Here is a 26,962-nt window from a genome sequence, read left to right as displayed (position 1 = left end):
CCCTGCTCGCTTGTCTGCTGCGGGCGCCGCCCGCGCGTCCCCGGACCCACGCGGGGCCACCCCCGGCGTGGGCGGTGTCTCGCCTCGACGGCGGTCAGCGGCGGCCGCCAGCGCCGCCCGGCCCCGGCGGAGGGAAGCGCAGGCGGCGGCGGCTCGCGGCCGCATCCCCCTCCGGTGTGACCCCCGCAGCCTCTTCTGGAGCCGGCAGGGCCCGACCTTCCCAGCGGAGGACCTGAGGTACCACAGGATTTGCTTTGGCGTCGGCGTTACAAAAAGTTCAATTAGCGACGCGATGTGGGTGGGCAGCGCTAGACCCCTCTGCTGAGGGATCGCCGAGCTCGTTCCCCCTCCAGGAAAGTTGCTATTGATGTGAAGGTTTTGGAATGTGTGGGGAAGGATGGAAAGCCCTTGTGTGAGGTCGAGGAGGCACCACTTTTTGCTGGAGGGGACCCAGAAACTTGTCAGGAGAGGTGGTAGCTTTTAAAGGGTCGTCAGTACACGTGAAGGAAACAGGCAAGCTCACTGACACACAAATATTCAAGCCAGGGTAAGACATTTAGTCTGTCATCCAAAAATCATATCCAAGGGTGATTAAACTGTTTTCAGTCATAAAATTGTGCTTACAGCATTTACTTTTCATTCAATTATTGTGTGTCACCCTGTTCCTTTAGAAGCAAAGTGCTGTATAGAATGCCCAACTAGATTCAGAAGGGCAAGAGTTCTTGAGAGAGGAGGGCAGCTTCCAAGGGCAGGAGATAACGTCAGTGACTCTCACTCTTGGCACTACTACTGGCCTTGTTTTAGGAATGTAACTCGTTCCCTTGTTCACCCAGAGGGCATAGAGGGGTCACAGCCACCACTGCACATTATCACTCCTGGGTGAGGGTAGCTCATTCAGGACAGAGCAACCTCAGGGGCTGCCCCTTGGCTTCTGCACTTGGTGGGTGCCTCTGCTTCTGCATGGAGCCTTTCTGGTCACAGCTGAAGGGGGACACACTGGATTTAAGGGGAGAGCTTATGGGAGCTGCCCTGACTGGCTGCTTGCCTTAAGCTCCATCAAACAGCAAGTTTGGGTAAAACTTTAGGTTGTCCCAGGTCTTGAGTAGAAGCTATTGGTGACTTGAAAGAAAAAGAGTTGGTTTGATTATGAAATCATTGGCTCTTTCTTGGGGCACAGGTGACACAAGAAGTACAAGTAGTACCTGGTAACAAAACCCTGGGAATGCACTTTGTCAAAATGACGCCAAGTTCAATACTGTTCTGCCTGTGTTTGTTTCCTTGTCATTAGCCTAAGGAGAGCTCAGGGAAGATGAGTCATCAGAGCTGAACAATCAAATAGGATCCAGATTGCTTTAGTTCATTCATATTTTTAGGTTCTAGAGGAGGGGAGCTCAGGATCTGGTAGGCTTTTGGAGCAAACAGCGTTCTCTGGACTTAATTTTCTGTTTTGCACATGTAGAGAAGTGCTTGCGGTGTATTTACTGTGCTTCATAAAGTCTTACCACTGTTACATTTTATTCCACCTGTCACGTAGCCAGTGCTTTGCTTCACAACATGCCGGTCATTTGCTTATCATACCCTCCCCGGTTTGTAAGGAATGCCCGGGTGGTTCCCTGTGGTGCGGCCGAGCAGGGATCACTGTGGGCAGACCCAGGATGGATCCACCGTGTGAGCACAAGGCGGCTGCTTACTGAGCAGGTGGGAAGGGCACAGCCAGGCCTCCTGCTTTATCTCTGACTGCCATTCCCCAAGCTCCCCACTGCAGCAGGGCTGGTCACAGGAAGATATTTTTATATCACAACGTGTGGCACCTATGGCGCAGGCAGTTACAGGAGGAGTCCAGTATCCCTGGAACAAGATGCAGGCTCTTTCAGAGCCCACCCTCTCAGCATAAACTTCAGTTTCAAGGGACACTGAACTGTAGTGGGAAAATGTCATGAATACATCGCAACAAATCAAGACCTCTTGAGATTTTTGTTATAATTAATCAGGTAAAATAAAGTTAAACTCATGGTTTAAACTCAAGCAGTGAAGCTGCCTCCAGGGAAAACCAAGTCTGAACCCAGCAGATGTGTTTTGCTAGTTGTCCATCCACAAAGTACCTCCACTCCAGGTGGGCACCTGGCATATCTTCACATGCAGCGTGTAGAATTAAAAAAAAGTTGTACCTGCTGCTTGGTTCTTGTCTCTAACTTGCTGCATGCTTTCCTGACATGTCATGATGAAAGCACAGTCTGGAGTGATGCTAAGTAGTTTTGCAGCATCTGGCTGTGACCAACCAGCTCACACATAGTGAACACCTCAATGTATCTAAATCCGTGGGTAATTCCCTTCTGCTTTCTTTTGTGGAGGGCAGGAGAAAGAATACTGCCTACCCTGCTATTACTGGAAGCCACAAATTGAATATTTGAGTATAAAAAGACTTGGCAAGTAAACCTGATCATACATAATTCCCAATTATTCCTTATTAATCCTTCTGTTGAAAAATGGGTGAGAGGATAAGAGCAAGAAGAAAGAAGAGGGAGGGAAAGGACTGCTGAAATGTGAACTTACTGTCGTTTGTAACTTTTATTAAAAATATTGCATTACAATAGAAGGGGGTTGATTTTCACAGAAGAGCACTTGTGCTATCAGCAGTCTGCAAATGCAGAAGTCTCTCAAAACCAAGGAATCCTGTTTGCTCCTTTATTACAGGATTTTTGTGCCTTGCCTTTATTCAACTAGAATCAAAGGTGGAAAAATAGAGGATAAACTTGTAAGGAATTTTGATTGTACTGTAAGGAATGAGCAAAGCAACCTTGACTGTTCACTCAGTTAGTGACTGCTTCAGTGCACTGTGGGATGTTTTAATCACTTGCTTCTCCTGACAGAGATTAACAGCATCTGTCATAGCCTGGGACTACTGCAAATTGCAATCATTGTGTCTATGCTTCTTGGTGACCCCCAAGGGAAATTGCTGTGAGTGTAGTTCACTGAGCTGAATTTGGGGCAGCAGGAGGAGGTTTGGTGTGTGCCTGTCGCTCTGCAGGCTCCAGAGCCTCAGGCAAGAAGAGTTGGTTTGCAAGTCCCAAGTGAGTTGGGAATAAACTGGAGTCTTGAGCTTGAAAGCCTAAATCCCAAACATGTTGCTCTTAGGAGTGCGCATGCTGTAGTTACGACCACTCCGTAAGAGCAGCCAATGGGGCTGGGTAAGAAAGCAAAGGTGGTCACCTCCTCTTTTCCCACTCTTCCCATTTCAGATTAATATCCATTTCAGCTCCCCGCTCCACCCGCCTTGGCTCTTGCGTGCTGTGCCTGGCTCTGCGGGAAGAGGCGTCACCCTCCCATAAGTCATGCTCTGCCTCTATGCCAGTTGATTTATGGAGCTGTGCTGGGTGTTTGCAGAGGAAGAGAGGCCTCTGAAGGATAGTCCTGGAGGACGGGAAGCTTTCAGTCAGCACCTTAAGGCTGTGGTGCTACTAAAGATGCTGGGACAAAATACTGCTGTGAAAGTGATGTTCAGGTGAGACCTAGCAGGAGTAGTTTCTGATTTCCAGGGGATGTACAATCCCTCCATGTCTACCTTACTTGCTATGCACCTAGGCTATGGATAGAAATAAAATTAAACTAAAGACTACATAGGGCAATAATCATTTACCATGGGGAAAAAGAAAAGTCTCTGCTGTTGCCTCGAATTAAAATATTCCTTTATTGTGCATTGTGTGAGACCCTGTATGAAGTTTAGGGTAATTTTGTGGTAAACTCCATGAAATGCATAAGCTTGATCTTATTTATAATGTAGATCCAGAGCACTTATTTTTGTGGCTTAGGAGAGTTAGGAATTGGAGCCTAATTGTGTAGAGATACTGGTGCTTTTGCTTGTTGTTACATGGTTATCTTTATGCTAGGAAGGATGTGTCACCTGGTCCTTTGCTGAACGAGGACCTGTCTTCCACTCTGTCTCTCAAGAGTGGGAGCACACAGGAGGCTTTGCACCTTTTGTCACTCCCACCCATAGCCCACTCTCACAGAGCCAGCAACTGTAAGAGCAGACAAGTGACTTTTTTCTTTCTAAAAAATGTTAAGTTTTTTGGGAGCTTGGTCACTAAACAGGTGAAAAAATACATTTTGGAAATGAGATGAAGCACTGAGATGTGTGTGATTAAGTTTTTCCTAAGAAACCTCCCCAGCCAGACACATGCAGGAACTGCTTTGGTGAGGATGTTGATTGATGTTGCTCCTGCCCCAAGCTGCTTGTGTTTCACACAAAGGCAGAGTGCAATTGTACCATGTAGGTGGAGGAAACACAAGAGTTGTGGGTTTTCTGCTAGTTCATTGCTCCTGCAGCTGTCTGTAGTGCAGAAGCACTAGAACAGACCTGCCTTTCCTGCCTCCCAGGCTTTTCTGCTGCTCTTCAGCATTAACACCTGGCCACACTTGCAGCACTGTTATGTCTTATCCTGAGCTTGTTTATCTTAAAGTCTCCTCAGTCCTGTCCTTAGCAAGGTGCTGCTGCTCAATCCTGCTTGGTAAATCTCCACAATAATCAGCATCTCTTATTCCATGGCCAGCATCCTTGACCAGTCCAAGGGTTTGAATTTCAGGATGCAGAAAATTAGATAAATGTTTGTTCCTCTCCTCTTCAGCAGCAGTCATTGCTGTGTTCCTGTTGTCTCCTTTTACAGGTGAGATCCCATCAACTCATCCTTGCCTTCTCCTGGCTGAGGTGGCAAAGGCATCCAGGCACCCTCCTCTGCTGCGTTGCATCTGCCTCTCTTCTTCTCTGCTGTCTTTGTGATGTCTCTGTTCATGGGAGTGCTGTCCCCTTTTTCTCATGGGTTCTTCCTCCTAATGATGCCTGTTTTCGTACAGTCCTGCTCTGTATTTGTGCCTGCCTTGGGAGCAGTGCTCTCTCCCAGGCAACTTAGAGCCTCTGAGATTTTGTTAAATTGTAGTGGTGTGAAAGACAAACAAGCGTAAGCCTTGTTACCTTGGCTGGGCAGTCTCCTTTCTGTCCCCGATGTGTGTTCAGTCTCTGAGCGAATGGGAACAGATCCTTTCACTGAAGATCTGGGTTAGCAGTCAAGGGCAGAAATTATTAAGATAAAATCCTCCTATTGCACTTGGTGCTCCCCCATGTTTATTTTTAAGGTATCTTAAGACCATTAATCAACGAGTAAGTGCATGATGCCTCAGGTCACAATGTTCCAATACTTCATAATTAGAACTAAGTGTATAAGGCTGCATGATCTGCCTTCTAAATGAAGAGGCCTTCTGCCAACCATCCCATTAGAAAAGGTCTTCTGGTCCATGAAAAAAAGATGAAATTGGGGAGTCACTGAAGAATAATTTTGTAAATTGACTGCTGACAGTGAGTTGTTGAGGCAGTTGTATCCCTACAACTGTAAAACAATTACTAGCAGTAAGTTTTTCTTTAAGCAAATAAATTCCTTTATGTGAGTTACTTTTACCCAGATTCAAATAAGAAAGGATTCTGCCTCATTCATTGTTCCCTTTTGTTGTAATTTGATCTTTTTCTGGAGTTGGAGTACTATCAGGATTAAGATGAAAAGTCGTAATAAATGACCTGATGACTAATGTATGCGTTGGTCCAGAAGAGCCAAAATTAGCTTTCTGGCCCATCAGACAGGGACAAAGAGGTGAGATGAGGATGACTCTGAAAGCACTGGATTCAGATTTAAATGTCAGTGGTATTTTGCACTACAGGCACAGATATCACTTTGCAGAGGTTCTCACAGCCATGGGACTTTAGAAACAGGCATGTCTTGGACGTCACAGCTCTGACTGACCTCCCCAGCAGCATCACCAACAGCCTGCTCAGCATCTTCAGTGATGCTGTGGGGGACCACACTGTGGTGTGGGGAGTCCTGATGGCTGTGAAGGACAGCAGTGCCATCACGGCAGGAGAGCGCTGTGACGATGGGATGTGCACAACCTGGTAGATGGTGGGGCTTCAGGGTGGGTGTGCAGTTGCAGATCCAGGTCCTCCTGGGTTTACTTGGCACCCATCACCTGCTGATGGTCTCAGCCCCCTCTTAGTTTGCTCTGTAGGAACCTGGGGTTAGAGGCATAAATCAAGAGAGGTGATGTGGAGGTAGATCACACAGATGTGGCTTTGTGCAATCTATAATTTGGGTTTTGCAAAAAACAGCCAGATCAGAGTAAATGACACTAAGATATTACCCCACAGATTAATTTAGTTGTCAAAAAATGTATAAATAAATAAATTTAATTCCATCTACAGCAGCAGTTGCTTCATAGGGTATTCATTTAATTGAAGAAAGACACCCAAAAGAAAAATTACATCACTCACCTGTCAAAGTTTTCTCCATATTAAAAGGAATGTTAATAGTGAGCCCCATGGGAATGATCAAAGTTGATAGCATCAGTATTCTGTATCAGGTTACACACAACAAATATCTTTGCACTCAGTTTCCAGCCATTTGTATCATGGCATTGAAGGTGCCTGGATGCATAGAATAAAAATGCTTCTTGTCCTGCTGCCAATTTTTAACCAAATATTAAAAATGAATATCAGTAATGCTGATCAGCAAATAAGCAAGCCCTTCAGAATATGTGCACCATTATCTAAATTAACTCTCGAGCTCAAGCTGTCTAGAAAAAAATCTCAGGGAAATGGGGAGAAATAAATCTCAAACATAATAGGCATCTCTTATTACTTGTCTTAGCTAATGTTGTATATTATTTCTATGAAAATAGTCTTGACACAGTGTTATGTGCACTTTTAAAACTGTGATGAAGCAGAATATTTTTGAATAAACCATGGTATCAGTAGAGCTTGTATGTCACTGCAGCTGAGGCAGATGTACTCTGGGCTTTGTATATTTGTTGATTTTCCAGAGAGATGAAAGCATGAATGTCTTCATCAACAAGACCTTTTATTTCCTCTCTGCAGTGCCTAAGCAGAAATGCTGGGTGTGAAGCCAGGGCAGTATTTTCTCCTGCCTGAGGTATCCATTCTACCACTAGCTGAGAGTAATCTCTTATTATGGACTCACAGCTCCTCAGAAACACAATGGGTTTAAGCTGCTGTAAGAAAGATTCAAATCAGATACTGATGGGGCAAATAAAAGCAGTGGTGCTGAAGGCTGGATAGTCTGGGCAGGCAGCAGTGATATCCTGGGAAAGGTCAGGCAAACATCTCCAGCTGCTGACTTTGCTTTGGGGTGGCACGGCAAGACCAGGTGACCCCACAAGGCTCCTGCTTACCCGGTTGTCTGGTACCTTGTGCAAATCCTTTGTCCTCCTTGGTGACACTGCCAGTGCCAGTAAAACCTCACGTCTCTCTGGGGACTGACTGCGCTTGTGGCTGGAGCTGCTGGCAGCACCTTTGGGATTGCAGGCATCTGTCCAAGCTGGAGATGTCAGATGCGGTTCACAGCCCACAAATGAAGCCTGTGTCCTGAGCTGCTTGCAAATTTTATTGAGCTGGCAGCATCTTGCATCCTGCCTGCCAGAGAACAGGCCTTGGACAGAGTTATTTCGGATTGGATAGTCAGAGGAAGGAATAAAAAGTGGTTAGCCCTTTGTTTCAGGGTGGAAGAATTAAAGAAAAACAAAAGATTGGAATAAATATACACAAAAGGACCACCATAAGAGCTCCTTATAATATTGGAGTCCATTTTAATATAAGAAAGCAAAAATTAGAGATATTAGTGAATTAATTAGTGAATTAATTAGTGAATTAATTTTAAGATATTAAAATATATCAATTCCTAAATTAATATAAATACATACATGACATTTATTTAATACACACTGTTTAAATCATATAATTTCTGAATAAAGTGTTTGAAACATGTATTTTACCCTTGTATACATGGGTAGTCTAAATGCTGAGGAAGTTTCAGTAGGAGATTCTTGCTGCTGAAATCAAAGCTGACAGGGACCAAAGGAGTAGCTGCCCACAGCCATCTGTAAGGTATCCGTGCTCAGTGTTTCCAGCTGTGAGCAGTACCTGCAGTAACCCCAGGCCCATGAGGGAAAGTCCACCCAAACAAACCCTGCCCCAACCCCTCCAGGCAAGGGAGGTGCTGTGCAGGACAGGAGCTGAGGATGGACAGGAAGTAACAGAGTCACCACTTCCCATGAAAGTACAGCTCATTCTTGCAAAACAATTTGCTTCAAGCTAACACCAAGAAGTCTAAACAAATCCGGGTCCCAGATGCAAGGTACTAATGCCAAACCAGCTAGGGAAGGGACCTTCCCCATCCCCAAAGAATTTATTATCGAGTGCAAAGATGCAGGGTCATTACATTACCATGCTCATGTACAGAGGGAGAAGTTCTCCATGGGAGTGATTAATTTGCATAAGATCATGCTGGAAATAGTGGCAAAGCTGCACACTGGAGACAAGAGCACTAAGCTCCAACTGGTACCATGGTCCTGAGGAGGCAGCACGTACAGTGTGATCCCTCACGACAAAAGAAATCTGTTTCCCTACCACTGCCAAACATCTACAGAATCAATTTTCACTAGTAGCTTCTTGAAGTGTTTGAATGGTATTGCTGATACCCTCCTTAGGACCTGCCATGAGCAGTGAGCAATCACCTCCAGTCTCCACAGACATGTGAATTCTGCTCCCAGAGAGACTCAGCAGGGAGGATGACTGCTGGGTTCCTCCGGCAGGCAGCGATTCATTGTAAGGGCTTCTTTAAACCCTTTGATTCAGTAGCAAAGGAAAGGTGTCCAAGCATATTTTCCCTTCAGCTGGAGAGGCTGTCTATAGCTCATGGCTGCTCCCTGTCCCTGCAGCATGCTGGCACTCACTGTTAGCATCCCAGGCCTTTTGACATTCAAGACGTTTTTGGCAGTGATCTTAGCCTTTATTAGATATTGAGAGATATTATCTGAGAACGCAGAAGCAGATTTTTGAAAGGCCTTAAATAACCAAAAATTTAATTTTGAGATCATAACAAACAGTAAGAGCTGTTGGCCAACCAGTGTAGGAAGCACTAATATACGAGTGCAAATTTCACTGCTGCTTGTGCAAAAATGCATGTCACAGCTGATCTCTTCCCAGGAGATTTCTTGGATCAGATGCTCAAATCTGGAAGCCCTGAGAAGCCAAGCTCTGCAGAAAAGGAGACTGACCCATGCTCCCTGTTGCAGAGTAGTAACAGCATCAGTTTGCAGTCTCTGCTGTTGCCCCAAAGCAGAAGCAGTCCTGGTGCAACACAGACTCCCAACCCCTGAAGTAATTTCACAGCCGTGCCAATGGGATTTGGTGGCTCATTGCTGTGCTTGGTTTGCTCAGAGGAGCTGCTCTGGGGCTAGGCTCTACTTGAGTGCTGTGCTGACTGCCACGGCAAGAAGAGGAGGGGTGTATGTCTTGTGTAATCCATGCCATCTCTGAGTAGCTCAATACAAGCCTTCTTGCATCCCATTGTCTTGAGATGTTGCTGTATCACCACACAGCACCACACATTTAGCCAGAAAAACACAGATCAGTAGGAAGATATTTCTGAAATCCTAAACAATTTAAAGAGGTTTAAATCTATGAGATGCTTGAGTAAAAAGTCTAATGAGGGTGTTTCAGACTCCTCAAGAGGTGTCTCCCTCAGACTAGGGCTTTCCTGGCATAGATGCAGCTGTTAATTACATTCAGGACCTTATGGACAATTCTGTGAAAGCTCAGGACAACATGGTGAATTTAAACTGAACTAGACCAAACTTGGGATGAAAAGCACAGTGAAAGCAAGACCACCCTCTAGTGTCTGAAGAATCCTGGGTAGAAAGCCAAGAGAAAAAAGAAAACCCTGCACTTAATAAAAGGGAAAAAAAGACAGAAAAATAAAAGGGCAAAAAAGAATACATAAATGGGTTATAAATGAACCTACCAGTGGTTTTGAATTTTGAAAGAAGGTTTCTGATAGGTACATTTCAGTAACTTGTTTTGGTAATTAATCTTATTTAATTATCTTGATAATGAAAAGGGTGCAGAAAGTGGAAGCACACAGATAGACTCTGCTAATGAAAACAGTTGAGAATTTTCAGGTTGGAGGGCAGCACAGAGAAGTGGCCTGGGAGAGGAGTGGGGGAGATGGGTTGAGTCAAGGCCCTGAAGAGGGCACATGGTTGGAGCTCCTTAACAAGAATCACCTATTTCTTTGTACTTCAGTTCTGCCATTGAGGCACTTGGGCTGGGGAAAGGAGTCTTAAACTGGTGTTGTACCTTTGTGAAGGTGGGGAAATAGGTTACAAAATCAGTAGAGCCTACTACACAGTAGCAAATCTTGAGCAGTAAATTGTGAGGTGGCTTTGTAAATGGAATTTTCCATTTCTTCCACTGGCAGTGGATTACTGGGCAGAAGAACTGGCACTGGTGGCTGGGTGCAGGGACCTGCAGAAAATTGTATTTCAGTACCCTGCGCAAATTTTCATGTGAGGATAAATTGTAAAGGTGAGAAGTCCACCATATATCAATAAAATCCTTCTGTTCTGCTCTGGTAAAGGTAGCCTGAATTTGCCAGACTTTATCAGAGCCTTGTGTTGCCAAAAGCTGCTTTATTGATGAGGAAGGCTGAGCTGGGCTTGGGTGCTTTACCAGATCCATGATTTTAAGCAAGTCCCTTTAATATTTCTCCATTATGTTTGTGTATGTGGGCCCCACCATTCATGCTGAGCCTGTGTGAATGGCAGCATCAATAGTCACTAAATCTTTGTTGATGTTCTTTTAAAAAGAATATAAAAATCTCTTGACTCTGACATTTACAATAGGTATTATCTGCTCTCTGACATTTGGGCTCATAAACCGAGGTCAACCAAATTTCTGTTCTGAACTTACCCCGCTGTATCAGACCAGATATGAACTGACTGCTGCCCCTTTCTCTAAATAGCAGCCAGCTGCCCCTCGCTCCCAGCATGCAAGTCAGGGAGCCTGAGAGTCATTGCAGTGATGATGAGCTGAGTCTCAAGGAAATAAATGTTCATCCTTGGAAGTGTGTGGCAGAGCAGGGAACCAACTGAGGGTCCCCTATAGCCCACTCTTGCACCGTAACAAATGATTTCTTTGAGCCCACAGGCATTCAGGAGGTCTGTGTGCACCGGATGGACAGTGCTGGCCCGGCAGCAGCCGTGCCTGGTGTTATCAATGGCTGCTATTGCAGTGCAGCTGCACCCTCAGCAAGGATTTTCGTGACCCTGCTGCTGGGGCTGCATGTGCAGGCAGGGGCATCCTGTGGCTCAGGGGCTGCTGGCTCCTGCCAGCAAGGCTGGCCGTGGATGGAGGGGCTCCAAGGACTGCTCCAGGCTGCTTTTCTGAGGTTGTGTGATGGTGCTGATACCACACTGCTGTCTCTGACATGTAGACATGGTTTAAAAGGGATGAGAATCAGGACAAGGTTTTCACGACTCCTTTGAACACAGGTCACTTGAAGCGGCAGTAACAGAGGTTTTCTGTGTCTGCATTAGCCTGGTGGGGAACAGATGAACAGAAACAATACAACCCTGCCCTGGGCATAATAGTTGGGTGAGTAAATGTAGGGTAAATGGATCACTGTGGAGCTAAGACAGGAGCTGAGACAGAGCATGAAAAGCAGAGGGTTTGCCTGAACTCCCTTTTCTTTTTCTTTGAGAGGGGATTCAAAATGGTATCAAGTGCTTCAGAAAAGGTTTTATTTTTAAAGGAGGAGTGTTGCAGTGTATAATCATGGTTTTATATTGCACTGAAAATGGTCTGTTCTGTTTCCCCTATTTTGGTTTGTAGCGTGGTCTATCCCTCTTACCAATCTCTCCCCTTCAGAGCCGCTCCATTGGCTGTGATGTGTTTCTTCCCTCCCCTGTCTCTGGGTTAAAAAACGCCCGCTATTTCCTATCTCGCTCTCTCTCTCCGGAATAAAAGTGTGCTGGACATGAGCCACTGAGAGCCTTTTCTGGATTTTTGCTTTTGTCCAAGTGTGGTCCTGACTCTCTTCTGGCCCGGGCTAGCCTTATTAGAGCCAGGAGAGACTCAGGACAACGGCACAGAGGGGAGTGACAAAGATGTAATTATGGTGGAACAAGATACTCTGTCCTGCTGCTCATCCTTAAGACAAACAGCTTTGGACAAGAACACTCATGCTGCCTTTAATCTGGCATGTGTTGGGTTCAGTCAGCCAGCAGCACATTTGGCCTTGCCCTCTGCCCTGAACAGGAACCAAACTCACTTTAACCCAGAGCTTGGTCCAGCATTACTTTCTCCTGGCAGCATTTTGGCACTCATGTTTGGCGCAGAGACCAACAGCAGCTGTAGAATTCACACAGCAGTGTTAACCCTGCTGAGTGAAAGGGAGGTAAGGATCAGTTGGATAACTAAGCTATAGTAATGGGTTGCATAGTTTTGTTTGCTGATAATGTCTAAAGGGAAACAAACAACTTAGGAAGAGTGCTGTAAGACAAATGGAGAAGAGTGCTGTCTGGGAGGTACAGCGCAGCGATGCTGGTGTTAGAGCAGGGGCTCCCCCGTCCAACCCAGCAGCTGATCTGTCAGTGCCCAAGGCAGGTGCCTGGGAAGAGCAGGAGACTGGGGAAAGCCCAGCATGCTGGTCCCCTACCCTGACCACTCCTCCACCACCAATACATCACACCCCAGCTATTTCCTGATCACGTTTGTGGCTTTAAGCAGCCAAACCCAGAGAGTCCCAAGTCAAGTCACTGATGATCTACACCCACCTTTAATAAGCACTTTTTGCTCTTGGGCAGGGCAGAGGTGGGGAACAAGGGGGACAGAAGTGTCTTTATTTACCTTCCTGTTACTGTGTAGAGAATTCCCATGAAAAAAAGCCCTAGCCTTGCTGCTGGAGGAGGATGGAGGTAGCTGGTGTCAGGCTTCTGGAGATCATGTGCTGGCTGTAGTAGTTTGTCTGACATTAGTCCAAGCTGTTTGCACCAGTGAGGTTTTTAATCAGCCTGTCATAGCACAGCTGTGAAAGGTTGCAATTTTCCAAGTTCCAAGAAAATAATGGCAAAGAAATGGAAAAAAAACCAGAATGGAAAATAAGATGTAGTCTGTATTCCGTGCATTGTACATGATAACCAGCAGTCAAGTGGCACTGGGGACAAACCACAAAGTCACCTTCTCGGTAAGGCATAACCCACTCACCCCAACTGGTGCATTGTTTTGAATCTCCATACTGTACTGGCAATGGAAGCAAGCTTTCAGGGATAATTTAAAAACAGCAAGGAAGGGGAGAAAATGATGGGGGAGAAGGCACCACATGCCACTTTCTTTTAAGATTTACTGTTGTTATTAAAACTATTATTTACTGTATTTACTGTTTAGGTTATTAAAACTATTTTCAAAAGGAAATGGATTTACTTTTTTTTTTTTCTTTTCTTTTCTTTTAGGGCAACAAAGGTGGTGAAGGGTCTGGAGCACACAAGTTCTAGTTCTAGTTCTTGTGTTCTAGTTTTAGCACAAGGAGCAGCCGAGGGAGCTCGGGATGTTTAGCCTGGAGAAAAGGAGGCTCAGGGGAGACCTTATTGCTCTCTACAACTGCCTGAAATGAAGTCGTGGTCAGGTGGGGATTGGTCTCTTCTTTCAGTCAGTGACAAGAGGACTAGCCCTGAGCTGTGCTGGGGACGTTTGGGTTGGACATAGAATTTTCTTCACAGAAAGGGTTTTTAGACATTGAAATGCATTGCCCAGGGAGGTGGTGGGGTCACCATCCCTGAAGGTGTTGAAGAAAAGACTGGACATGGCACTTGGTTGGTTGGATTTGATGATTTCAGAGGTCTTTTCCAACCGTGTGATTCCATCTCCTTATGCTGCTGAAACTCAAATTACGATATAAGTATCTTCTTCTGTTTAATCTGGTGAAAGGTGCAGTATACTTTTGTCCCCTCAGAGTGCCACACTGCAAAGAGATCTCAGGCATTCCAGTTTTCAAATATATATTTTTTTAATTTTTAAATTCAGTTTGTAACAGGTGGATAATGCACCAAGTTAAAAAATCTCTTTGGTGGTAAAAAGTAACTTGTGCTACCTCTTCCTTTAAATAAATGCTGAAGAGCTACAAATCATCTTAATCACTACAGTTACATTTTGTGTCCTTCAAAGTGCTTACCGTGGTCCCATTGAATTTATCATTCAATGCAAAGAGGACAATGACACACAGCAGAACTCTTACGTGGTATCAGAGCTGAAAACAGTTGTAAAAAATTCTTGTGGAGAGTGAGTCCGGTGGAATTTGCTCATTTCAGTTAACTCTTAGAGCCAAAATCATCTTCTTCACCGGGCAGCTGTGTGTAAGACATGGATGCTCCCGAGAGCAGTCAAAACCCAGCCTCACCTTCCTGAAGCAGGGCGAGTACTGACAGGCTGCCTGTAGGTGTCAGACTCGGACTGCACAGCTGCACAAATGCAAGTCAGGAGCAGGTGGGGCTTCTGATTTGTTTCTTAAATCAAAGCAACATCACATGTTGCCTGTTTTGCTTAAAAGTAAACATTACATCTACAATTTGTTCTGTTCCAATCAAAAGAGGGAGAACTGCAGACAATACTGATGACATGGTCATTTCCCATACCTGTTTTAATGCAAGTATTTCTGAGAAAGAAAAAGGTAAGTTTTAGAGGATTAAATTGTGCAGCCATCTCAAGACCAGCAGCCTTCTGCCTCCTCATATGTTCATCACTTATTTTCCTTCACCACTGCAGTCACTCCTCTAGAGGGGACACACATGAAATGTAAGAGAACCCAAAGGAGCTGTCACACCTTCCCTCAGAATGAGAACAGAGAAACCACTATTTCTAATCTTCAGTCTTGCAATATGGTGATGATACTAATTATAAACAAGTTTAATATAGAAGAGTTTGTTACGGAAACCTACTAAAAGAGAAGGGCAAAAGGCTATTAATTACCAGATTTTGACACTGCTCTACTTTGCTGAAGGAGTGGGGCAAATGGTACTTGACTGCATGATTAAAAAGTGACAATACCTTTTAGAAGCAGCAGGTCTGAAGCCTGTTCTACATAAATGTCAGTTAACTAGGGGGAAACATTTTAACCTACTGGCTTAAGTACAAAATAAGGGACTACGCTGGGATAAACAATTTATTAGAAGTTTTACAGCTTAAATTTTGTTAAATTTCACATTGAGTGGCTAGCAAATAGAACTAAACCTGCCCTTATTAATACCAAGATAACACAAAGATGGCATTCATATTACTATTGCATCCATTGCAGATTACAGAAAGATACCAAGTTCAAAACTTCTTCCTTGTGTGTGAGACCAAGATGGAGGCATTCATGTAGAAGGTAGATTAAATGTGTATTTATCAGTTCCAAGAGGGCTTAGTAGGTACATTTCTACATTGCTCAATTTTCTGCATAAATTCCAGAATTTTCAAAATTAAAATTTTGTTTCACGTGGTGGTCTTAATTAAGCACACATCCTGAAAAAAGGGAAAGGCAGGCTTGTATACTTCAAACTGCCCATACAAATCATTCTGGATGAAAATTTGGAATAGTTTTTCATGTAAGTCTGAACTATGCAGTGTCCTTCCAGAGCAAAGGCACAAGTCCACCTCTGTCTGTCAATGAAATCAGATTTCACCCAAATACAGTGTTGTCTTCAGTTCATGATATACAGTGGGCAGAAACCAATACTGGTAACCTCTAGGAAAGTGAATACAGTTCCTGAAAAACAACCCAACCAACCAGACAAAAAAGCCATAAAATAATATTCTATACATTTCTAATAGCTATTAAAAACTTTGTTGTAAAAATAACGACCCAGGAAGTATTTTGTGGTAAGAATATTTTATATATTTTTTTACACTTTTAACACTTACAAAAACATTCAAACACAAAAAAAAATTAAATAACTTTGGGAGCAGAACAAATCCTTCTGCCTACACACATACATCAATTCCAAGCTGTTGGCACAAAAAGTAATCCACATTCATAAAACCCTTACTACTATATCAAACATAAGTTAAGTAAATCATAGGCACTATTTTATCAAATCCATATTTCCACAATTCTGCAGTAAATCTCTAAACACAGAGCCCCATGATTTCCTGATACCAGTGAACTGGTAATGCACAAAGGCTTTCTAGCAAACAGACAGTCTGTCTTCTCAGGAAGTCATTTGCTGTATCGTGGGGGGAACAGCAGAGAAAAAGTCCCTACAAAACTCAAGCTGAATTTACCCAAGCGATGAATTACTTAACTTAAGGAAACGTACACAAGTTTGATGCAGCCATGGTAAAACCCCCAATATTGTCATCTAAACTGACTTTCAAAATTTGTAAATCAAGCAAAGTTTGATAAAATCCATCAATTTAAATTCCCCTTTCTTCAGTGAAGACTGCAGCATTGGTTTGCAAAATGCTGAAATATTAAAATTCAGGCTTTACTGAGAACATGCACATTTGATCTAGTTCTGTTTTCTGCTGAACAGTGACATGAGATACTGACATCCATTCCCTGTACCTGCAGGTTAGTGGCATGTACTACTCTGTACTGGTGAAAGGTGGTTTCTGCTGAAATCTGACAATTACAGTATATATGACACCCCTACTTTGAAATCTTAGCACAGATCTTGGTCTCGGATGTGAAGTCACCCATCAACCCAGAGCTTGCTTGAGTAGTTTAAGTTGCAAATTAATCTCCACTCCTTCCTATTTGGTTTCTTCCAAGTCAAGTAGTATTGCATGGCTTTTCATCCAGGAGTATGTTAATGTTGGCCTAAAATTCAAGTGCTAGAATTTCAGGATTAGTTATCCTCTTAGTGGTGGGATGCAAAATACACCAGCAGTCCCAAACTCACTAACTAATGGGGTTGAAGGCTACCTACCATCCAATCTGACTTGTAGTGTTTGTCAGTCATTGCACAAAGGAGATACCATTCACATTCTCTTACTTCATCAACTGTACATCCAAAATATTGAAAAACCTTCAAACGAAATCCCTTCCACTTAACTAGTCCCACCCAATATAACTTCAGCTACAGATTTTTGCATGATATCTTCCAAAACAGAAAACAATGGTTCAATGCTAAATATATCAGCTGTTCTGAGCAAAATGTATTTGAGGACGTCAGGGCCACCAGAGGAGTTTAATAGCTTGTAAACAGACACAGCAGGTTTCATACTCTGTTACCAGTAATGTAAGATACACATATGTAAGGCAAAGTACATATTTAAACACACTTACATGGGCAATATCTTCTGTAAAAATATTTACAATTTAAAATAAACCAATTTAAGAAATGGATGAAAGTAAAAAAATAGGATACAGAAAACTCCCTCATACCATGGAACATCACCTAAATGAATATCATTTGGCATCAAGAGTCAACTCATTTCCTTAAAATTTGTATGTTACAAGTGCATAGTTGTGTTTCCTTCTCCTTAACTATCAGCATTTACAGTTGCTGCAGGCTGCGAGTATAGTGGTATGGTATTAGAAGAAATCAAAATTATCACTTGCTCTTTCTTTTGCAAGGAAACCTGATATTACAAAAAGTTTTCCCCAAACAGCAAGCCATGTGTTAAAAATGTGGCTACAATAGTGAAGGCCATCTTTCCTGAGCCAGGAATTTAAGGTTATAAAGATTGTACAACTGATACTAAGCCCTTTTGGCAATCAAACATAAGAGTAGGTAAAGCCAATAAATAAACATAGGAAAGATGCAATCTATACTATTGCATTGTGTGTGTCTGCTACATTCAAACCTTTTAATGCAGTAAAAGTCATGGCTACAGCCCCCTATTCTGCCTAATCCTCCAGAGTAACTGCTGATTCTCCCTGCACTACTGAAGGACGGATCCAATCCCAGTTGGGATCTCGTACAATTGTGAAAAGCAACATTTCCCTAGCACTGTAGCATTAGAACATTAGCTCTGATTCATGTAGCCTTGTTTCAATAGTACATATTCACCAATCTTTTTGCTGAGTTAAAACAGGCTGAAAACAAAGTTTTGGATAATGTATGTTGATAGTTATCCTTGCTGTTTTTCAAGATGGGCATTTCTTTGGCATTCATTCTTTTTTGTCACAACATTGGCCACTCTCATAAATGCTCATATTGATAACATTTTTAGCAAGCAATAAAAAGCCCCCAGAACTGATAGCAATTTAATGTAAAGTGATTGTATGACCACCAAACATCTGATGTTAGATGTCATTAAAGTGCTGCTTTATAATAATCTCTGCCAGTTTGTGCTAATTAGAGACAGAGAGGTTTGGAATTTTTACAAATTCCAAGAGTCACATCTGAACAGTTTGTTTAATCAAGCTGTCTTTTAGCCTGGTGAGGAAGTATCCATGAGCACTGGAACTCTACGTTAAGTTGTGCAGATCAGTAGCAGCCATCTTTCCAACTCTCGTCTTTCACGTTGCCATATGTCCTGGGAGTGGGTAATGATCTAAAATGAAATGAGATGTTTTTCAGTTTCATATATAACTGCTGAAGTCTCTATCTACAATACATAAGAATTTAAACATTTTGTAAATAACTGAGATATACACTTCATTCATATGCTTCTCCGCAATACAGTTTACTTAAGATAAGCCCTAGAGTATTTTCAGTTTCAGGTTGCATGTGTTGTATCCTGGCAACTACCACACCAGGAAAAGAAGGCTAAATAAATAAATAGACAGAAAACTTACTGCTATTATACTCTGTGAAAATGCAAACTTAATCTGCTTCCACCTAAAATTGGCCATTTTTTCAGTGATGTATAAAAACAGGCAAATCCTTGTTTAGAATATTACATTTTGCTTACATCAAGATCTGACATTTGTAGAAACTTGATTATTACACTGTGTACAGAGTCTGCATCATAGAACCATGGAATTGTTTAGGGTGGAAAAGACCTGCAAGAACTTCACATCCAGGCATTAACTCAGCACTGCCAAGTTCATCACTAGACCGTGTCTCAAAGTGCCACATCTAGACATCTTTTAGCTGTCTCCAGGGATGATGACTCCACATTCCTGGCCAGTGTGTTCCAAAGTTTGACAGACTTTTTGGTGAAGAGATTTCCCCTAATGCCCAACCTAAACCTCCTCTGGTGCAAGCTGGGGCTGTTTCCCTTTGTCCTATACATGCAAAGTTTAAAAAAAAATTTTAAAAAAGTCAATTTTTAAAAGGTTTAGCAAGTGAAACATTTTTCTCTAAGACAAACTGTGATTTGGACAACCACACTTCACTACTATTAGCAAATTCCTGGCAAAACAACTGCTTTTTATTACACAAAGTTCCATACTGCTGACCAGTGCAGGCTCTAACCATATAAGTCAGTGCTGTGACAGTCACTTGTCATTCCCCCACCCAGCATCCACTGCAGAACAGAACTTTTCCACTGTGCTATTTACCACCATTTTCTCTTTACAATACTAGAGACTAATTGTTTTTCCCTTCCATTTAAGGAGATTCTTAGTATTTCTCATAGATGACTGCTTCCTTGTGTCAGCTTCTACTTGACACCTTCAGTGAAAGCTGACATTCACCATTAATACTCAGTCTCTCTTGCAGTAGTTTTCAAAAAGACACATCAAGCAGCTTCTATAGCTGGGTGCTAGCACAGTTATGTTTAAGCTAAAAATTCTGTTTCATCCTGTGAGTTAAAACTACAGTGATTTTTATGATAAGTTTAGCAAATGCTATGGATGTCTCCCCTGTCGAGGTGCATCTTCCTTCTTGAAGTTTCCAACTGCCCAAGGAGAGAAACTCCTCTCACCATGGCTTGAGTTACTGATGCAAGTAGTACTGACTTCAGAATGTGTCACACAAGTGAATTTTCTCTTGCCAGCTACATTTTGGCAACTCTGCACCACATGCGGACAAATTCTTGCTGCCTTCTCAGCCCAGACTGAGCTCTTAATTACTTAGTTCATTATCTTCCACTAATGATTTCACTTCCACTCATTCACCTTCATTCTCTCATTCAAGAGCCTTTATCTTTCAGTTTCGATAGGATTCAAATCTATTTTGGAAATAGTTCACACGGAGGTCTCCATTTCTGTTTTGAAGACCTTGAGATCAAAATAACAATTGCAAGAACAAGCAGCAGAAATACACAGTGCACAAAATTTATTTTGAAAACTTCGACCTAAGACTACCTGTCAGAGACTCACCTGCGAACAGGCTGTGCAAGTTTGCTACGAGGCACTGGGATCCCCCCCGTGGAAGGGGCACTGGGTCTGGGCAAACCACTCCTCATCCCTGCTGGTCTGGCAAGAGTAGTGCTGTTAATACTGCTGGCAGGGCTAGGCAAGCCTGAGCTCTGGGCTGCAAGAGGCCCTGGTGAAGAACTGCTGTGCGTCAGCTGTGCGGCTTCTGGAGAGGCAACCGAGCCCGGTCCGTGGCTACTGAAGGCCTTCACTGGCTGTCGGAGGGCTAAGGGAGATGGTGCCGCAGGCGAGCGGAATTTACTCGAAGAAGGTACTGGAAAATGCAGAAATCACTTTCAGCTTACGTTACAATATTACTGAAATTAAAATCTGGAAATTACTTTATGTGATTATACAAACAATATGGAATGTATAATGGAATACAGCCAATCAAGCAGCAATGAGAAACAGGAATTCAGATGTCCTCTTTGTCATGTGTTTTTGATATCATAACTAATTCCTTCTTCGCTCACTACAAACATTTATTTGGATTTGTAAGTAATCCTAATCATATATATAATTGTTGTATCAGCTAAGTCAAAAGAAATAGAGAAGGTATTTCTTAAGAAGAAATTTAACTGCTTCAGAAACACATGAACTTAATTCCCATCTGTGAAAGAACATGTCAAAGAAAACAGTGTTCTAATGTGACACAGGCTTTAAACAGATTCAAAGTGTATATTAGGTGTCAGTGATGAAATTTTGAGTGAAGAGCATCTTGGTGTTTCTTTTATGCTGTTCTTTTTAACCACTGAATTAGAATTCATCTAATGATATGGTTACATCCCACATTTTCTGCAAATGGGAAAAAAAAAAAAGAAGATGGGTCAGTTGTCCCCAGCTGACAGCTGGTTTCTGTAGTTTGAATTAAGGATGACATCAGCCAACCCCCAACACCAAAGAGGTTAAGGTGCTGCTGTGAAACTTAAACCAGACAACCCTAACAATTTATAGCCTTCCCTCTTCTCACAAACATTACCTGAATTATCAGTATAACTAATACCTGTTTATAACTAATACCTGTTTTCTATTCCTTTGTACCTAAGTTAGCATGTAAGGTTCTGTCATCAAGTCTTTCGGGAATAGGTTGATAAGGCAGAATGTTCAACAGTCCTTTGATAATGCCAAACCCTAAGCATAATTCTTTACAAGTATGAGAAATATTTTCAAATGATACATAATTTATCACTGAAAAGAATACTTGAATTAGCCCGTAATCTTAGCAATGGAATGAAATTTCACCAGCTTTTCAAACTGATCAGGGTGGGTCAGTAAGAGTCAACACAGGATGATCAAACCAGTCACGTAACAAAACCATGTTTACATTTAGAAAATTTGCATTAACTACTATTTCTTCTACTAAATAAATGTTTTATACTGAGACCAAAGTTCCACTGTTTTTGACAGATGTTTTACATAAAGAAGCTGATCCTTAATACAGCTTTTATCATCATCTTCAAGGTAGATCCAGTAAGAACACGAGGAGTGAGAAAGGAGATGAGTAATGCAGGAATGAGCATCCTAAGTGGGGTACAGAGAAACTGGTAATTTTGAGATTGTATTCTGAAGCCATTTCTTATAGGGAATGTCTAGGAAGATTAATATGTACCTCATTACAGATGTGAATTGGATTTGATTCCTTTCTGGACTACCCAAGGGGGCCTTTCCCCTGATAGCAATATCAAACACAGCATGAAGCTGCTCATGGGAAAAGCTGACAAGAAAAGGTGACAGAGAGGTCAAAAACACATGACAGTTGCTAAGCAGCAGGGAGAGTAAAAAACCTTAAAATAAAAGCTGGCATCAAGCCAAAGTATGGATTAAGGAAAGCATTAACAACAGAATGACTGGGCAAGAAGAGCATCAGGGTTCCTAGGACTAAGATAGATTACATATAAGTTTTTAAAATGTGACCTCGCCTGTAACATTGATGCAATCTGCAGAATTTCCAAGTGACTCTACAGTGCAAATATTGGGAGCTTTTATCACTGAACTCCTCATTACAAAGCTTGGAATGCAAACACGGCACCACGTTAGCAGCTACCAACAGAGTAATGCCAGTGTATACAAACTGAGCTTTGGGCCTCTTACAGGCACAACAGGGAAAAGGTTTTTAGAATATAAGCAACAAAAAGTTGTAACAGAAGAAAGCTTGCTGCATTCCCAGCAGAAGTAAGGATCCAGTAAATCAGTCTTCTCCATCCTCTTTAACCTTCTGCTGACCGTATTTTATCATGCTGCAAACTTGAGCTGTCAATTCATAAAACATTTCCTGTCAGCACAGCATTGCAGGCATTGCTGAGAGCTATATTCACTCTTGTACATAAAGGAATGAATTGTCTTCCAGAGCAGCCCACATGATGTAGTGTGGCAAACTGCCTAATAATTCTGTTCTACAGATAAAGAATTAGGTCTCAGAGCAGTTTTGGATATTCGTAATAGTCAGTTTGGCCTATCTGTAAGACAGGGTCCCAAAGAGTGAGGAACTGCATCACAGACTATTTGATAATTGTGTACCCATGCATAGTATTTAGCTGATTTACATGTTTAACACAAACATGTAAACATGTAAGGGAAGTGCTTAACAACTTCACACAACTCAAACTCCTTATAAAGTAAACTAGAAACAACTACAATTAAAACATCTGGCAACCAAAAGAAAAAAAAGAAAAAAAAAAGAAAAACAAAAGAAAAAGGCATGGTGCAGTCATGACATTTAGATGTCCTACCCTCTCTGGATTCTGTCCTGGATTGTGGGCAGAGAGCATGAGATCTCCATGTGGCAAAGTAGGATGCTGTGAAGCTGCAAACTTAATTGGCTTGCACTCCAAGGCCAGCTGCTGCACACCAACTTGAAAACAGATTAAATTCTAATGCAGTTGTTAAATCACAACCATCATGATGAGATGAATCAACCCAACATGAAAGAACAGATGAGGTATAGCTATAGGAATACACTGATCTGTCATCTTAGTACAGGAAAGATGTGGACCTGTTGGAGCAGGTACAGAGCATGGATGATCATCACTCCTATGAAGAAAGGTTGAGAGAGATGGAGGTCTTCAGCCTGGACAAGAGAAGGTGCTGGGGAGATGTTACCACAAAGTGGTAAAAAAAAACCCAACGTGTGTGTGAAAGGTGTCAAGCTATGTAATGAACAGTATTTTAAGAAGGCAAAATCAATTTTTGCTTAGCTGTTCATTTCTCTGAAAGTCTTGCTTCATTAATGCAAAATATTTTTATACTCATGAGGATCTCAGATCAGAAGAAAGAAAACCAACACATAAAGGACCATAAAATAGCAAATAATTGAAAAAGACAAAGCAAGTAACTGAAAGGGTCCTCATTTGCAGTAAGGAATGACAAAAGCCATAAACTGGAGCATATAACTGGCAGCGCAATGTGCTCTGTTCCTCATTCACTAAGGTTTAATAAATTTTTATAAAGAATAAAAACTCAAAGAAAAGCTGATTTTCTCTACATTCCTAGTTTTTCAGACTAGGCCATTGACCTAGTAAGTGTTCCAGAGATCCAGAGGAAGGCATGGCCAACTGGAAAGAAAGAAAAGAAAGCTCTGCAGAGGAATAACGATGGTGGCAGAACACTGTGAGAACTTTACTTGGCATGAAGTATGAAAACGCTTAAGAGACTTCCTCTTAATATGAATCTATTTCCCAGTCATCGTACTTTGCCAAAACTTCCTGCATGGCATGAAGATGACTCTAAGGAGTTGGCATTGTTAAAATCCCCACAAGAAACACGTAAATTCTGTCAGCCCTCATGTCTGCACCAATGACTCTCACAATGCTTAAAGGATTCTAGCATCTACAAGCTTATGAATTAGTCTCAAGTGTAATATGATCTTTAAAATGAGATCTTCTTGATTGTAATAGACAACAGACCAACTATGCTTAAAACCAGAATCATTGTTTACCTTTAATGTGAAACTGAGACAGTGTCATATACAAGGCTGCCAGAGCTGATTAAAAAATCAGATAAAGCTGTCTGGTTGGATTAGAGACTCAATATTTCATTTTATTAAAAAAAAGGTCAAGTTCAGCCATTAGCAAACTGGAATATTATACACAAGAGTCTCTAATTCCTTGAATTAAAAAACTTTAATTCATCTATGTTGGGATTAACCTTCTGGTTTTGTGAGGAAAAGAGAAAGCACAAGTACATGCAAAATAACTTGACAGCTTACATTCATCTTTTCAAGGAAAAATCTGTTAGCTTTTATTCCCAGCACAAAGAATTGCATGAGCATTTTTACAGCTTTTGTTTTAAAAACTGTATCTTGCAATTATAAAAATTCCTATACAATTATAGCCCTAGTGAATGTGCATTTCTGAGTCTACTTTTCTAATCCATATTTCCTGATTAATATTCCTTGGATTTTTATCTCAAAAATTCAATCTCCTATATAACACAGAGTTTATTTTTAATATTTAGACCAAGAAGTTAACTTTCATACAGCAAGGACCACTTGGTTAATCTCTACAGTAATTGCAAGAGCAAGTTTATTAATCTAGAACATGTGAGATTTAATGCAGGCGAACCAGGCTGAGATTTGCTGGAGCTTGGTAAGAGGTTGTAAGTTAATTACCTCCTTTTGTAGATGGAGTTTGAAGAAACTGTTTGGTTTTGAAGGCAGCACGAGGCAAATTTTTCTGCCTTTGCAGAGCTGTTGAAAGACAAGAAGTGTTATATTTGTCTAAGAAGATAAGAAAACTAAATTTACTGGGAATTTCAGAATTGTATCCACTTGTGAAGCATCAAGGAACAGTGTGAGTTAAACACTCAAAAAGCTGTTATGACTCTGGAAGTGATGGCGTTTTGTGAATGGTGCTTGCTCTTAATGGCAAAGAGTTACAGAGGAGTGTGTCAGAAATTTTGCAGTGCAAAATGCGCAGATTTGGTAAGAGTAAAGCTTCTTGCAGGGCTAAAAGCCCAGAAATGCAAAACAAAAATTAAAACACCAAAAGGAGAACAAGCCACCTAGCAAACATGCTGCAGCAATATGAGAGCAAGATTAGATACAAAGATGAAAATTAAACTGTTGCATTTGACCTAGCAAGACCAAATTTTTAATTTTAAAAGTGTTTAAAAAAATACATTCTAACACTATGCAAAAGCATAATTTGTCTAAAATGATCATCATACAAACAAAATGTATTCTTCAGTTATGGAGACTTAAGCCTTCTTGAGAGATGTCTTTTTTCTCCCCTCTTTAAAAGCTATGCAAGAGGACTTAAGCTTAAAATGAAGACTTAACACTAAGATTTATTAGCATGTACACAGCATGATGGAAATTGGTTTTTATTGCTCATTTCCTCCCTTGTCCTGCCTCTTGTCCAGTAACATTCAAGGTCTGGTACTGCCTTGAAATGACCTCACTACCTACCAGTTACCAAGAGAGAAGCCAATGCTCCGAGAGCTGCAGAATCTTGGCATGGAGAGAATTACTTATTGCCAGAAGGAATGCGTTGACTCAGCCTATTTCCATCGCAGCACATTTGAGGGGGGGGAAGGAGGAAAGTAGTCAATGAAATAAAGCTTTGACTACACAGAGACTTCATAAAATGATAATGCATGAATAAACATCTCTGCTTATCTCTGTGTATGAAGTTTTATACCAGCATAAAACTGATTGCACTAGCAAGGCTTATTTCCATAGCGAGAAGGAAGAAACATGGGGGAACAGCTGTGCAAAAAGATCCTGACCCTGAGTAAGGAACAATCCCATCACCAATTACTGAATAGCACTATAAAAAAGGTGGGGGGGAGGGGGGGAATCCTAGTATTAGTTAATCCTTTTGTTTGATAGCATATAATGATTACTGTCACCTTTCCTATGCTTCAGTCAGTGCAAAATACACACATTTTATGAACTATAAAAAATTTAACATGTGTTTTAACATCATGCTGAAATTATGACTAGGCAGTCTATTCAGTTTAGTCTTAACAACTAACTACAACTGTTGTGTTAAAAAACAGCAAAAAGGAATTAGAATGTTCATAAACACAGTAAAATTCTGCCTGTGTCTACTACAAAACCTTATTCCTTCTACCAACTAGAATCTAAAGCAAAATAGCCTGTGGCAATATATAATTCTTAACTGGCACATGGTCTTCCTAGAAGCTTTTTAAAAAGCATACATATGAACAGCCAATTACGCACAGTTAAGGTCTCTAAATATGAGCAAAATTCTAAGGAATTTACTGAGGCAGACCACTGGCCAGACTGCTTCAGTCCTCAAGTATTCCACTTTATTATTTTTTACTGAATCACTGTTTTGTTATACCACGCAAAATGAAGAAAAGCTTATTCCTTCATATTTTGAATTTGTTTTGTCCTAATCTACTCAGATTTCAATATGCAACTGCACGTGGCACTTTCTTTCCCCCATCATTATTCACACTTCTTGCAAGTCAGAGATGTGGGGTGATATGGAAAGGATTTTAAATATGCATATATCAAATTCCTTCCTTCTCAATGGAGACTCCAGGAAATAGACACTCAATAGCAAAACATTTCTGTGCACTGAAACACTGAAAAGAGCTTAGGCAGTACAATTTGAGCAATGCTGAGCAAACATGCAGTTTGAGATAAGCGCCCAGTGCATGTTTATCCACACCACTTGCTATTCTTGAAGTGCTCTGTGTGCTGTGACATTCCCTGTCACAACTGCTGTGTGCTGAACATAAGTAGTTACATTTACTTCAGATCAACTGAACTACTTGGTCAACTTGGTTTCTTCAAAATTGACTCTTCCTCCTTTTACTCTGAACATGCCAAGCAGTTGGATCTTGCCAAGCAGACCAGTCACTTTATTGAT

General features: G+C 41.7%; 1 protein-coding gene and 1 long non-coding RNA gene across 5 annotated transcripts in view; one reads left to right on the top strand and one right to left on the bottom strand.

The window, feature by feature from the left end:
* The first annotated feature begins 117 nt into the window (after positions 1–117).
* Positions 118–25,736, top strand: LOC134043945 (uncharacterized). 2 transcript variants are annotated; one of them, XR_009933205.1, is made up of 4 exons: positions 118–237; positions 3,240–3,502; positions 13,348–13,520; positions 25,482–25,736. It is a non-coding gene; the product is annotated as an uncharacterized LOC134043945 (long non-coding RNA). The 2 variants fall into 2 exon arrangements; XR_009933204.1 differs by lacking the exon at positions 25,482–25,736 and having other exon boundaries at positions 13,348–15,682.
* Positions 15,730–26,962, bottom strand: part of SLAIN2 (SLAIN motif family member 2) — a 35,128-nt gene continuing 23,895 nt past the window's right edge. Inside the window, exons 7-9 of one of the 3 annotated variants that reach the window (XM_062492751.1) lie at positions 24,730–24,807; positions 20,088–20,397; positions 15,730–18,373 (exon numbers count right to left, since the gene is read on the bottom strand). In XM_062492751.1, coding sequence (XP_062348735.1) covers positions 18,307–18,373; positions 20,088–20,397; positions 24,730–24,807 — 455 coding nt within the window. In that variant the 3' untranslated portion in view covers positions 15,730–18,306. The other 2 variants (XM_062492753.1, XM_062492752.1) reach the window with 2 other exon arrangements.

The sequence above is a fragment of the Cinclus cinclus genome, chromosome 5 (genome assembly GCF_963662255.1).
Source record: "Cinclus cinclus chromosome 5, bCinCin1.1, whole genome shotgun sequence".
Taxonomy (NCBI): domain Eukaryota; kingdom Metazoa; phylum Chordata; class Aves; order Passeriformes; family Cinclidae; genus Cinclus; species Cinclus cinclus.
This window is presented reverse-complemented; position numbering and strand designations above follow the sequence as displayed.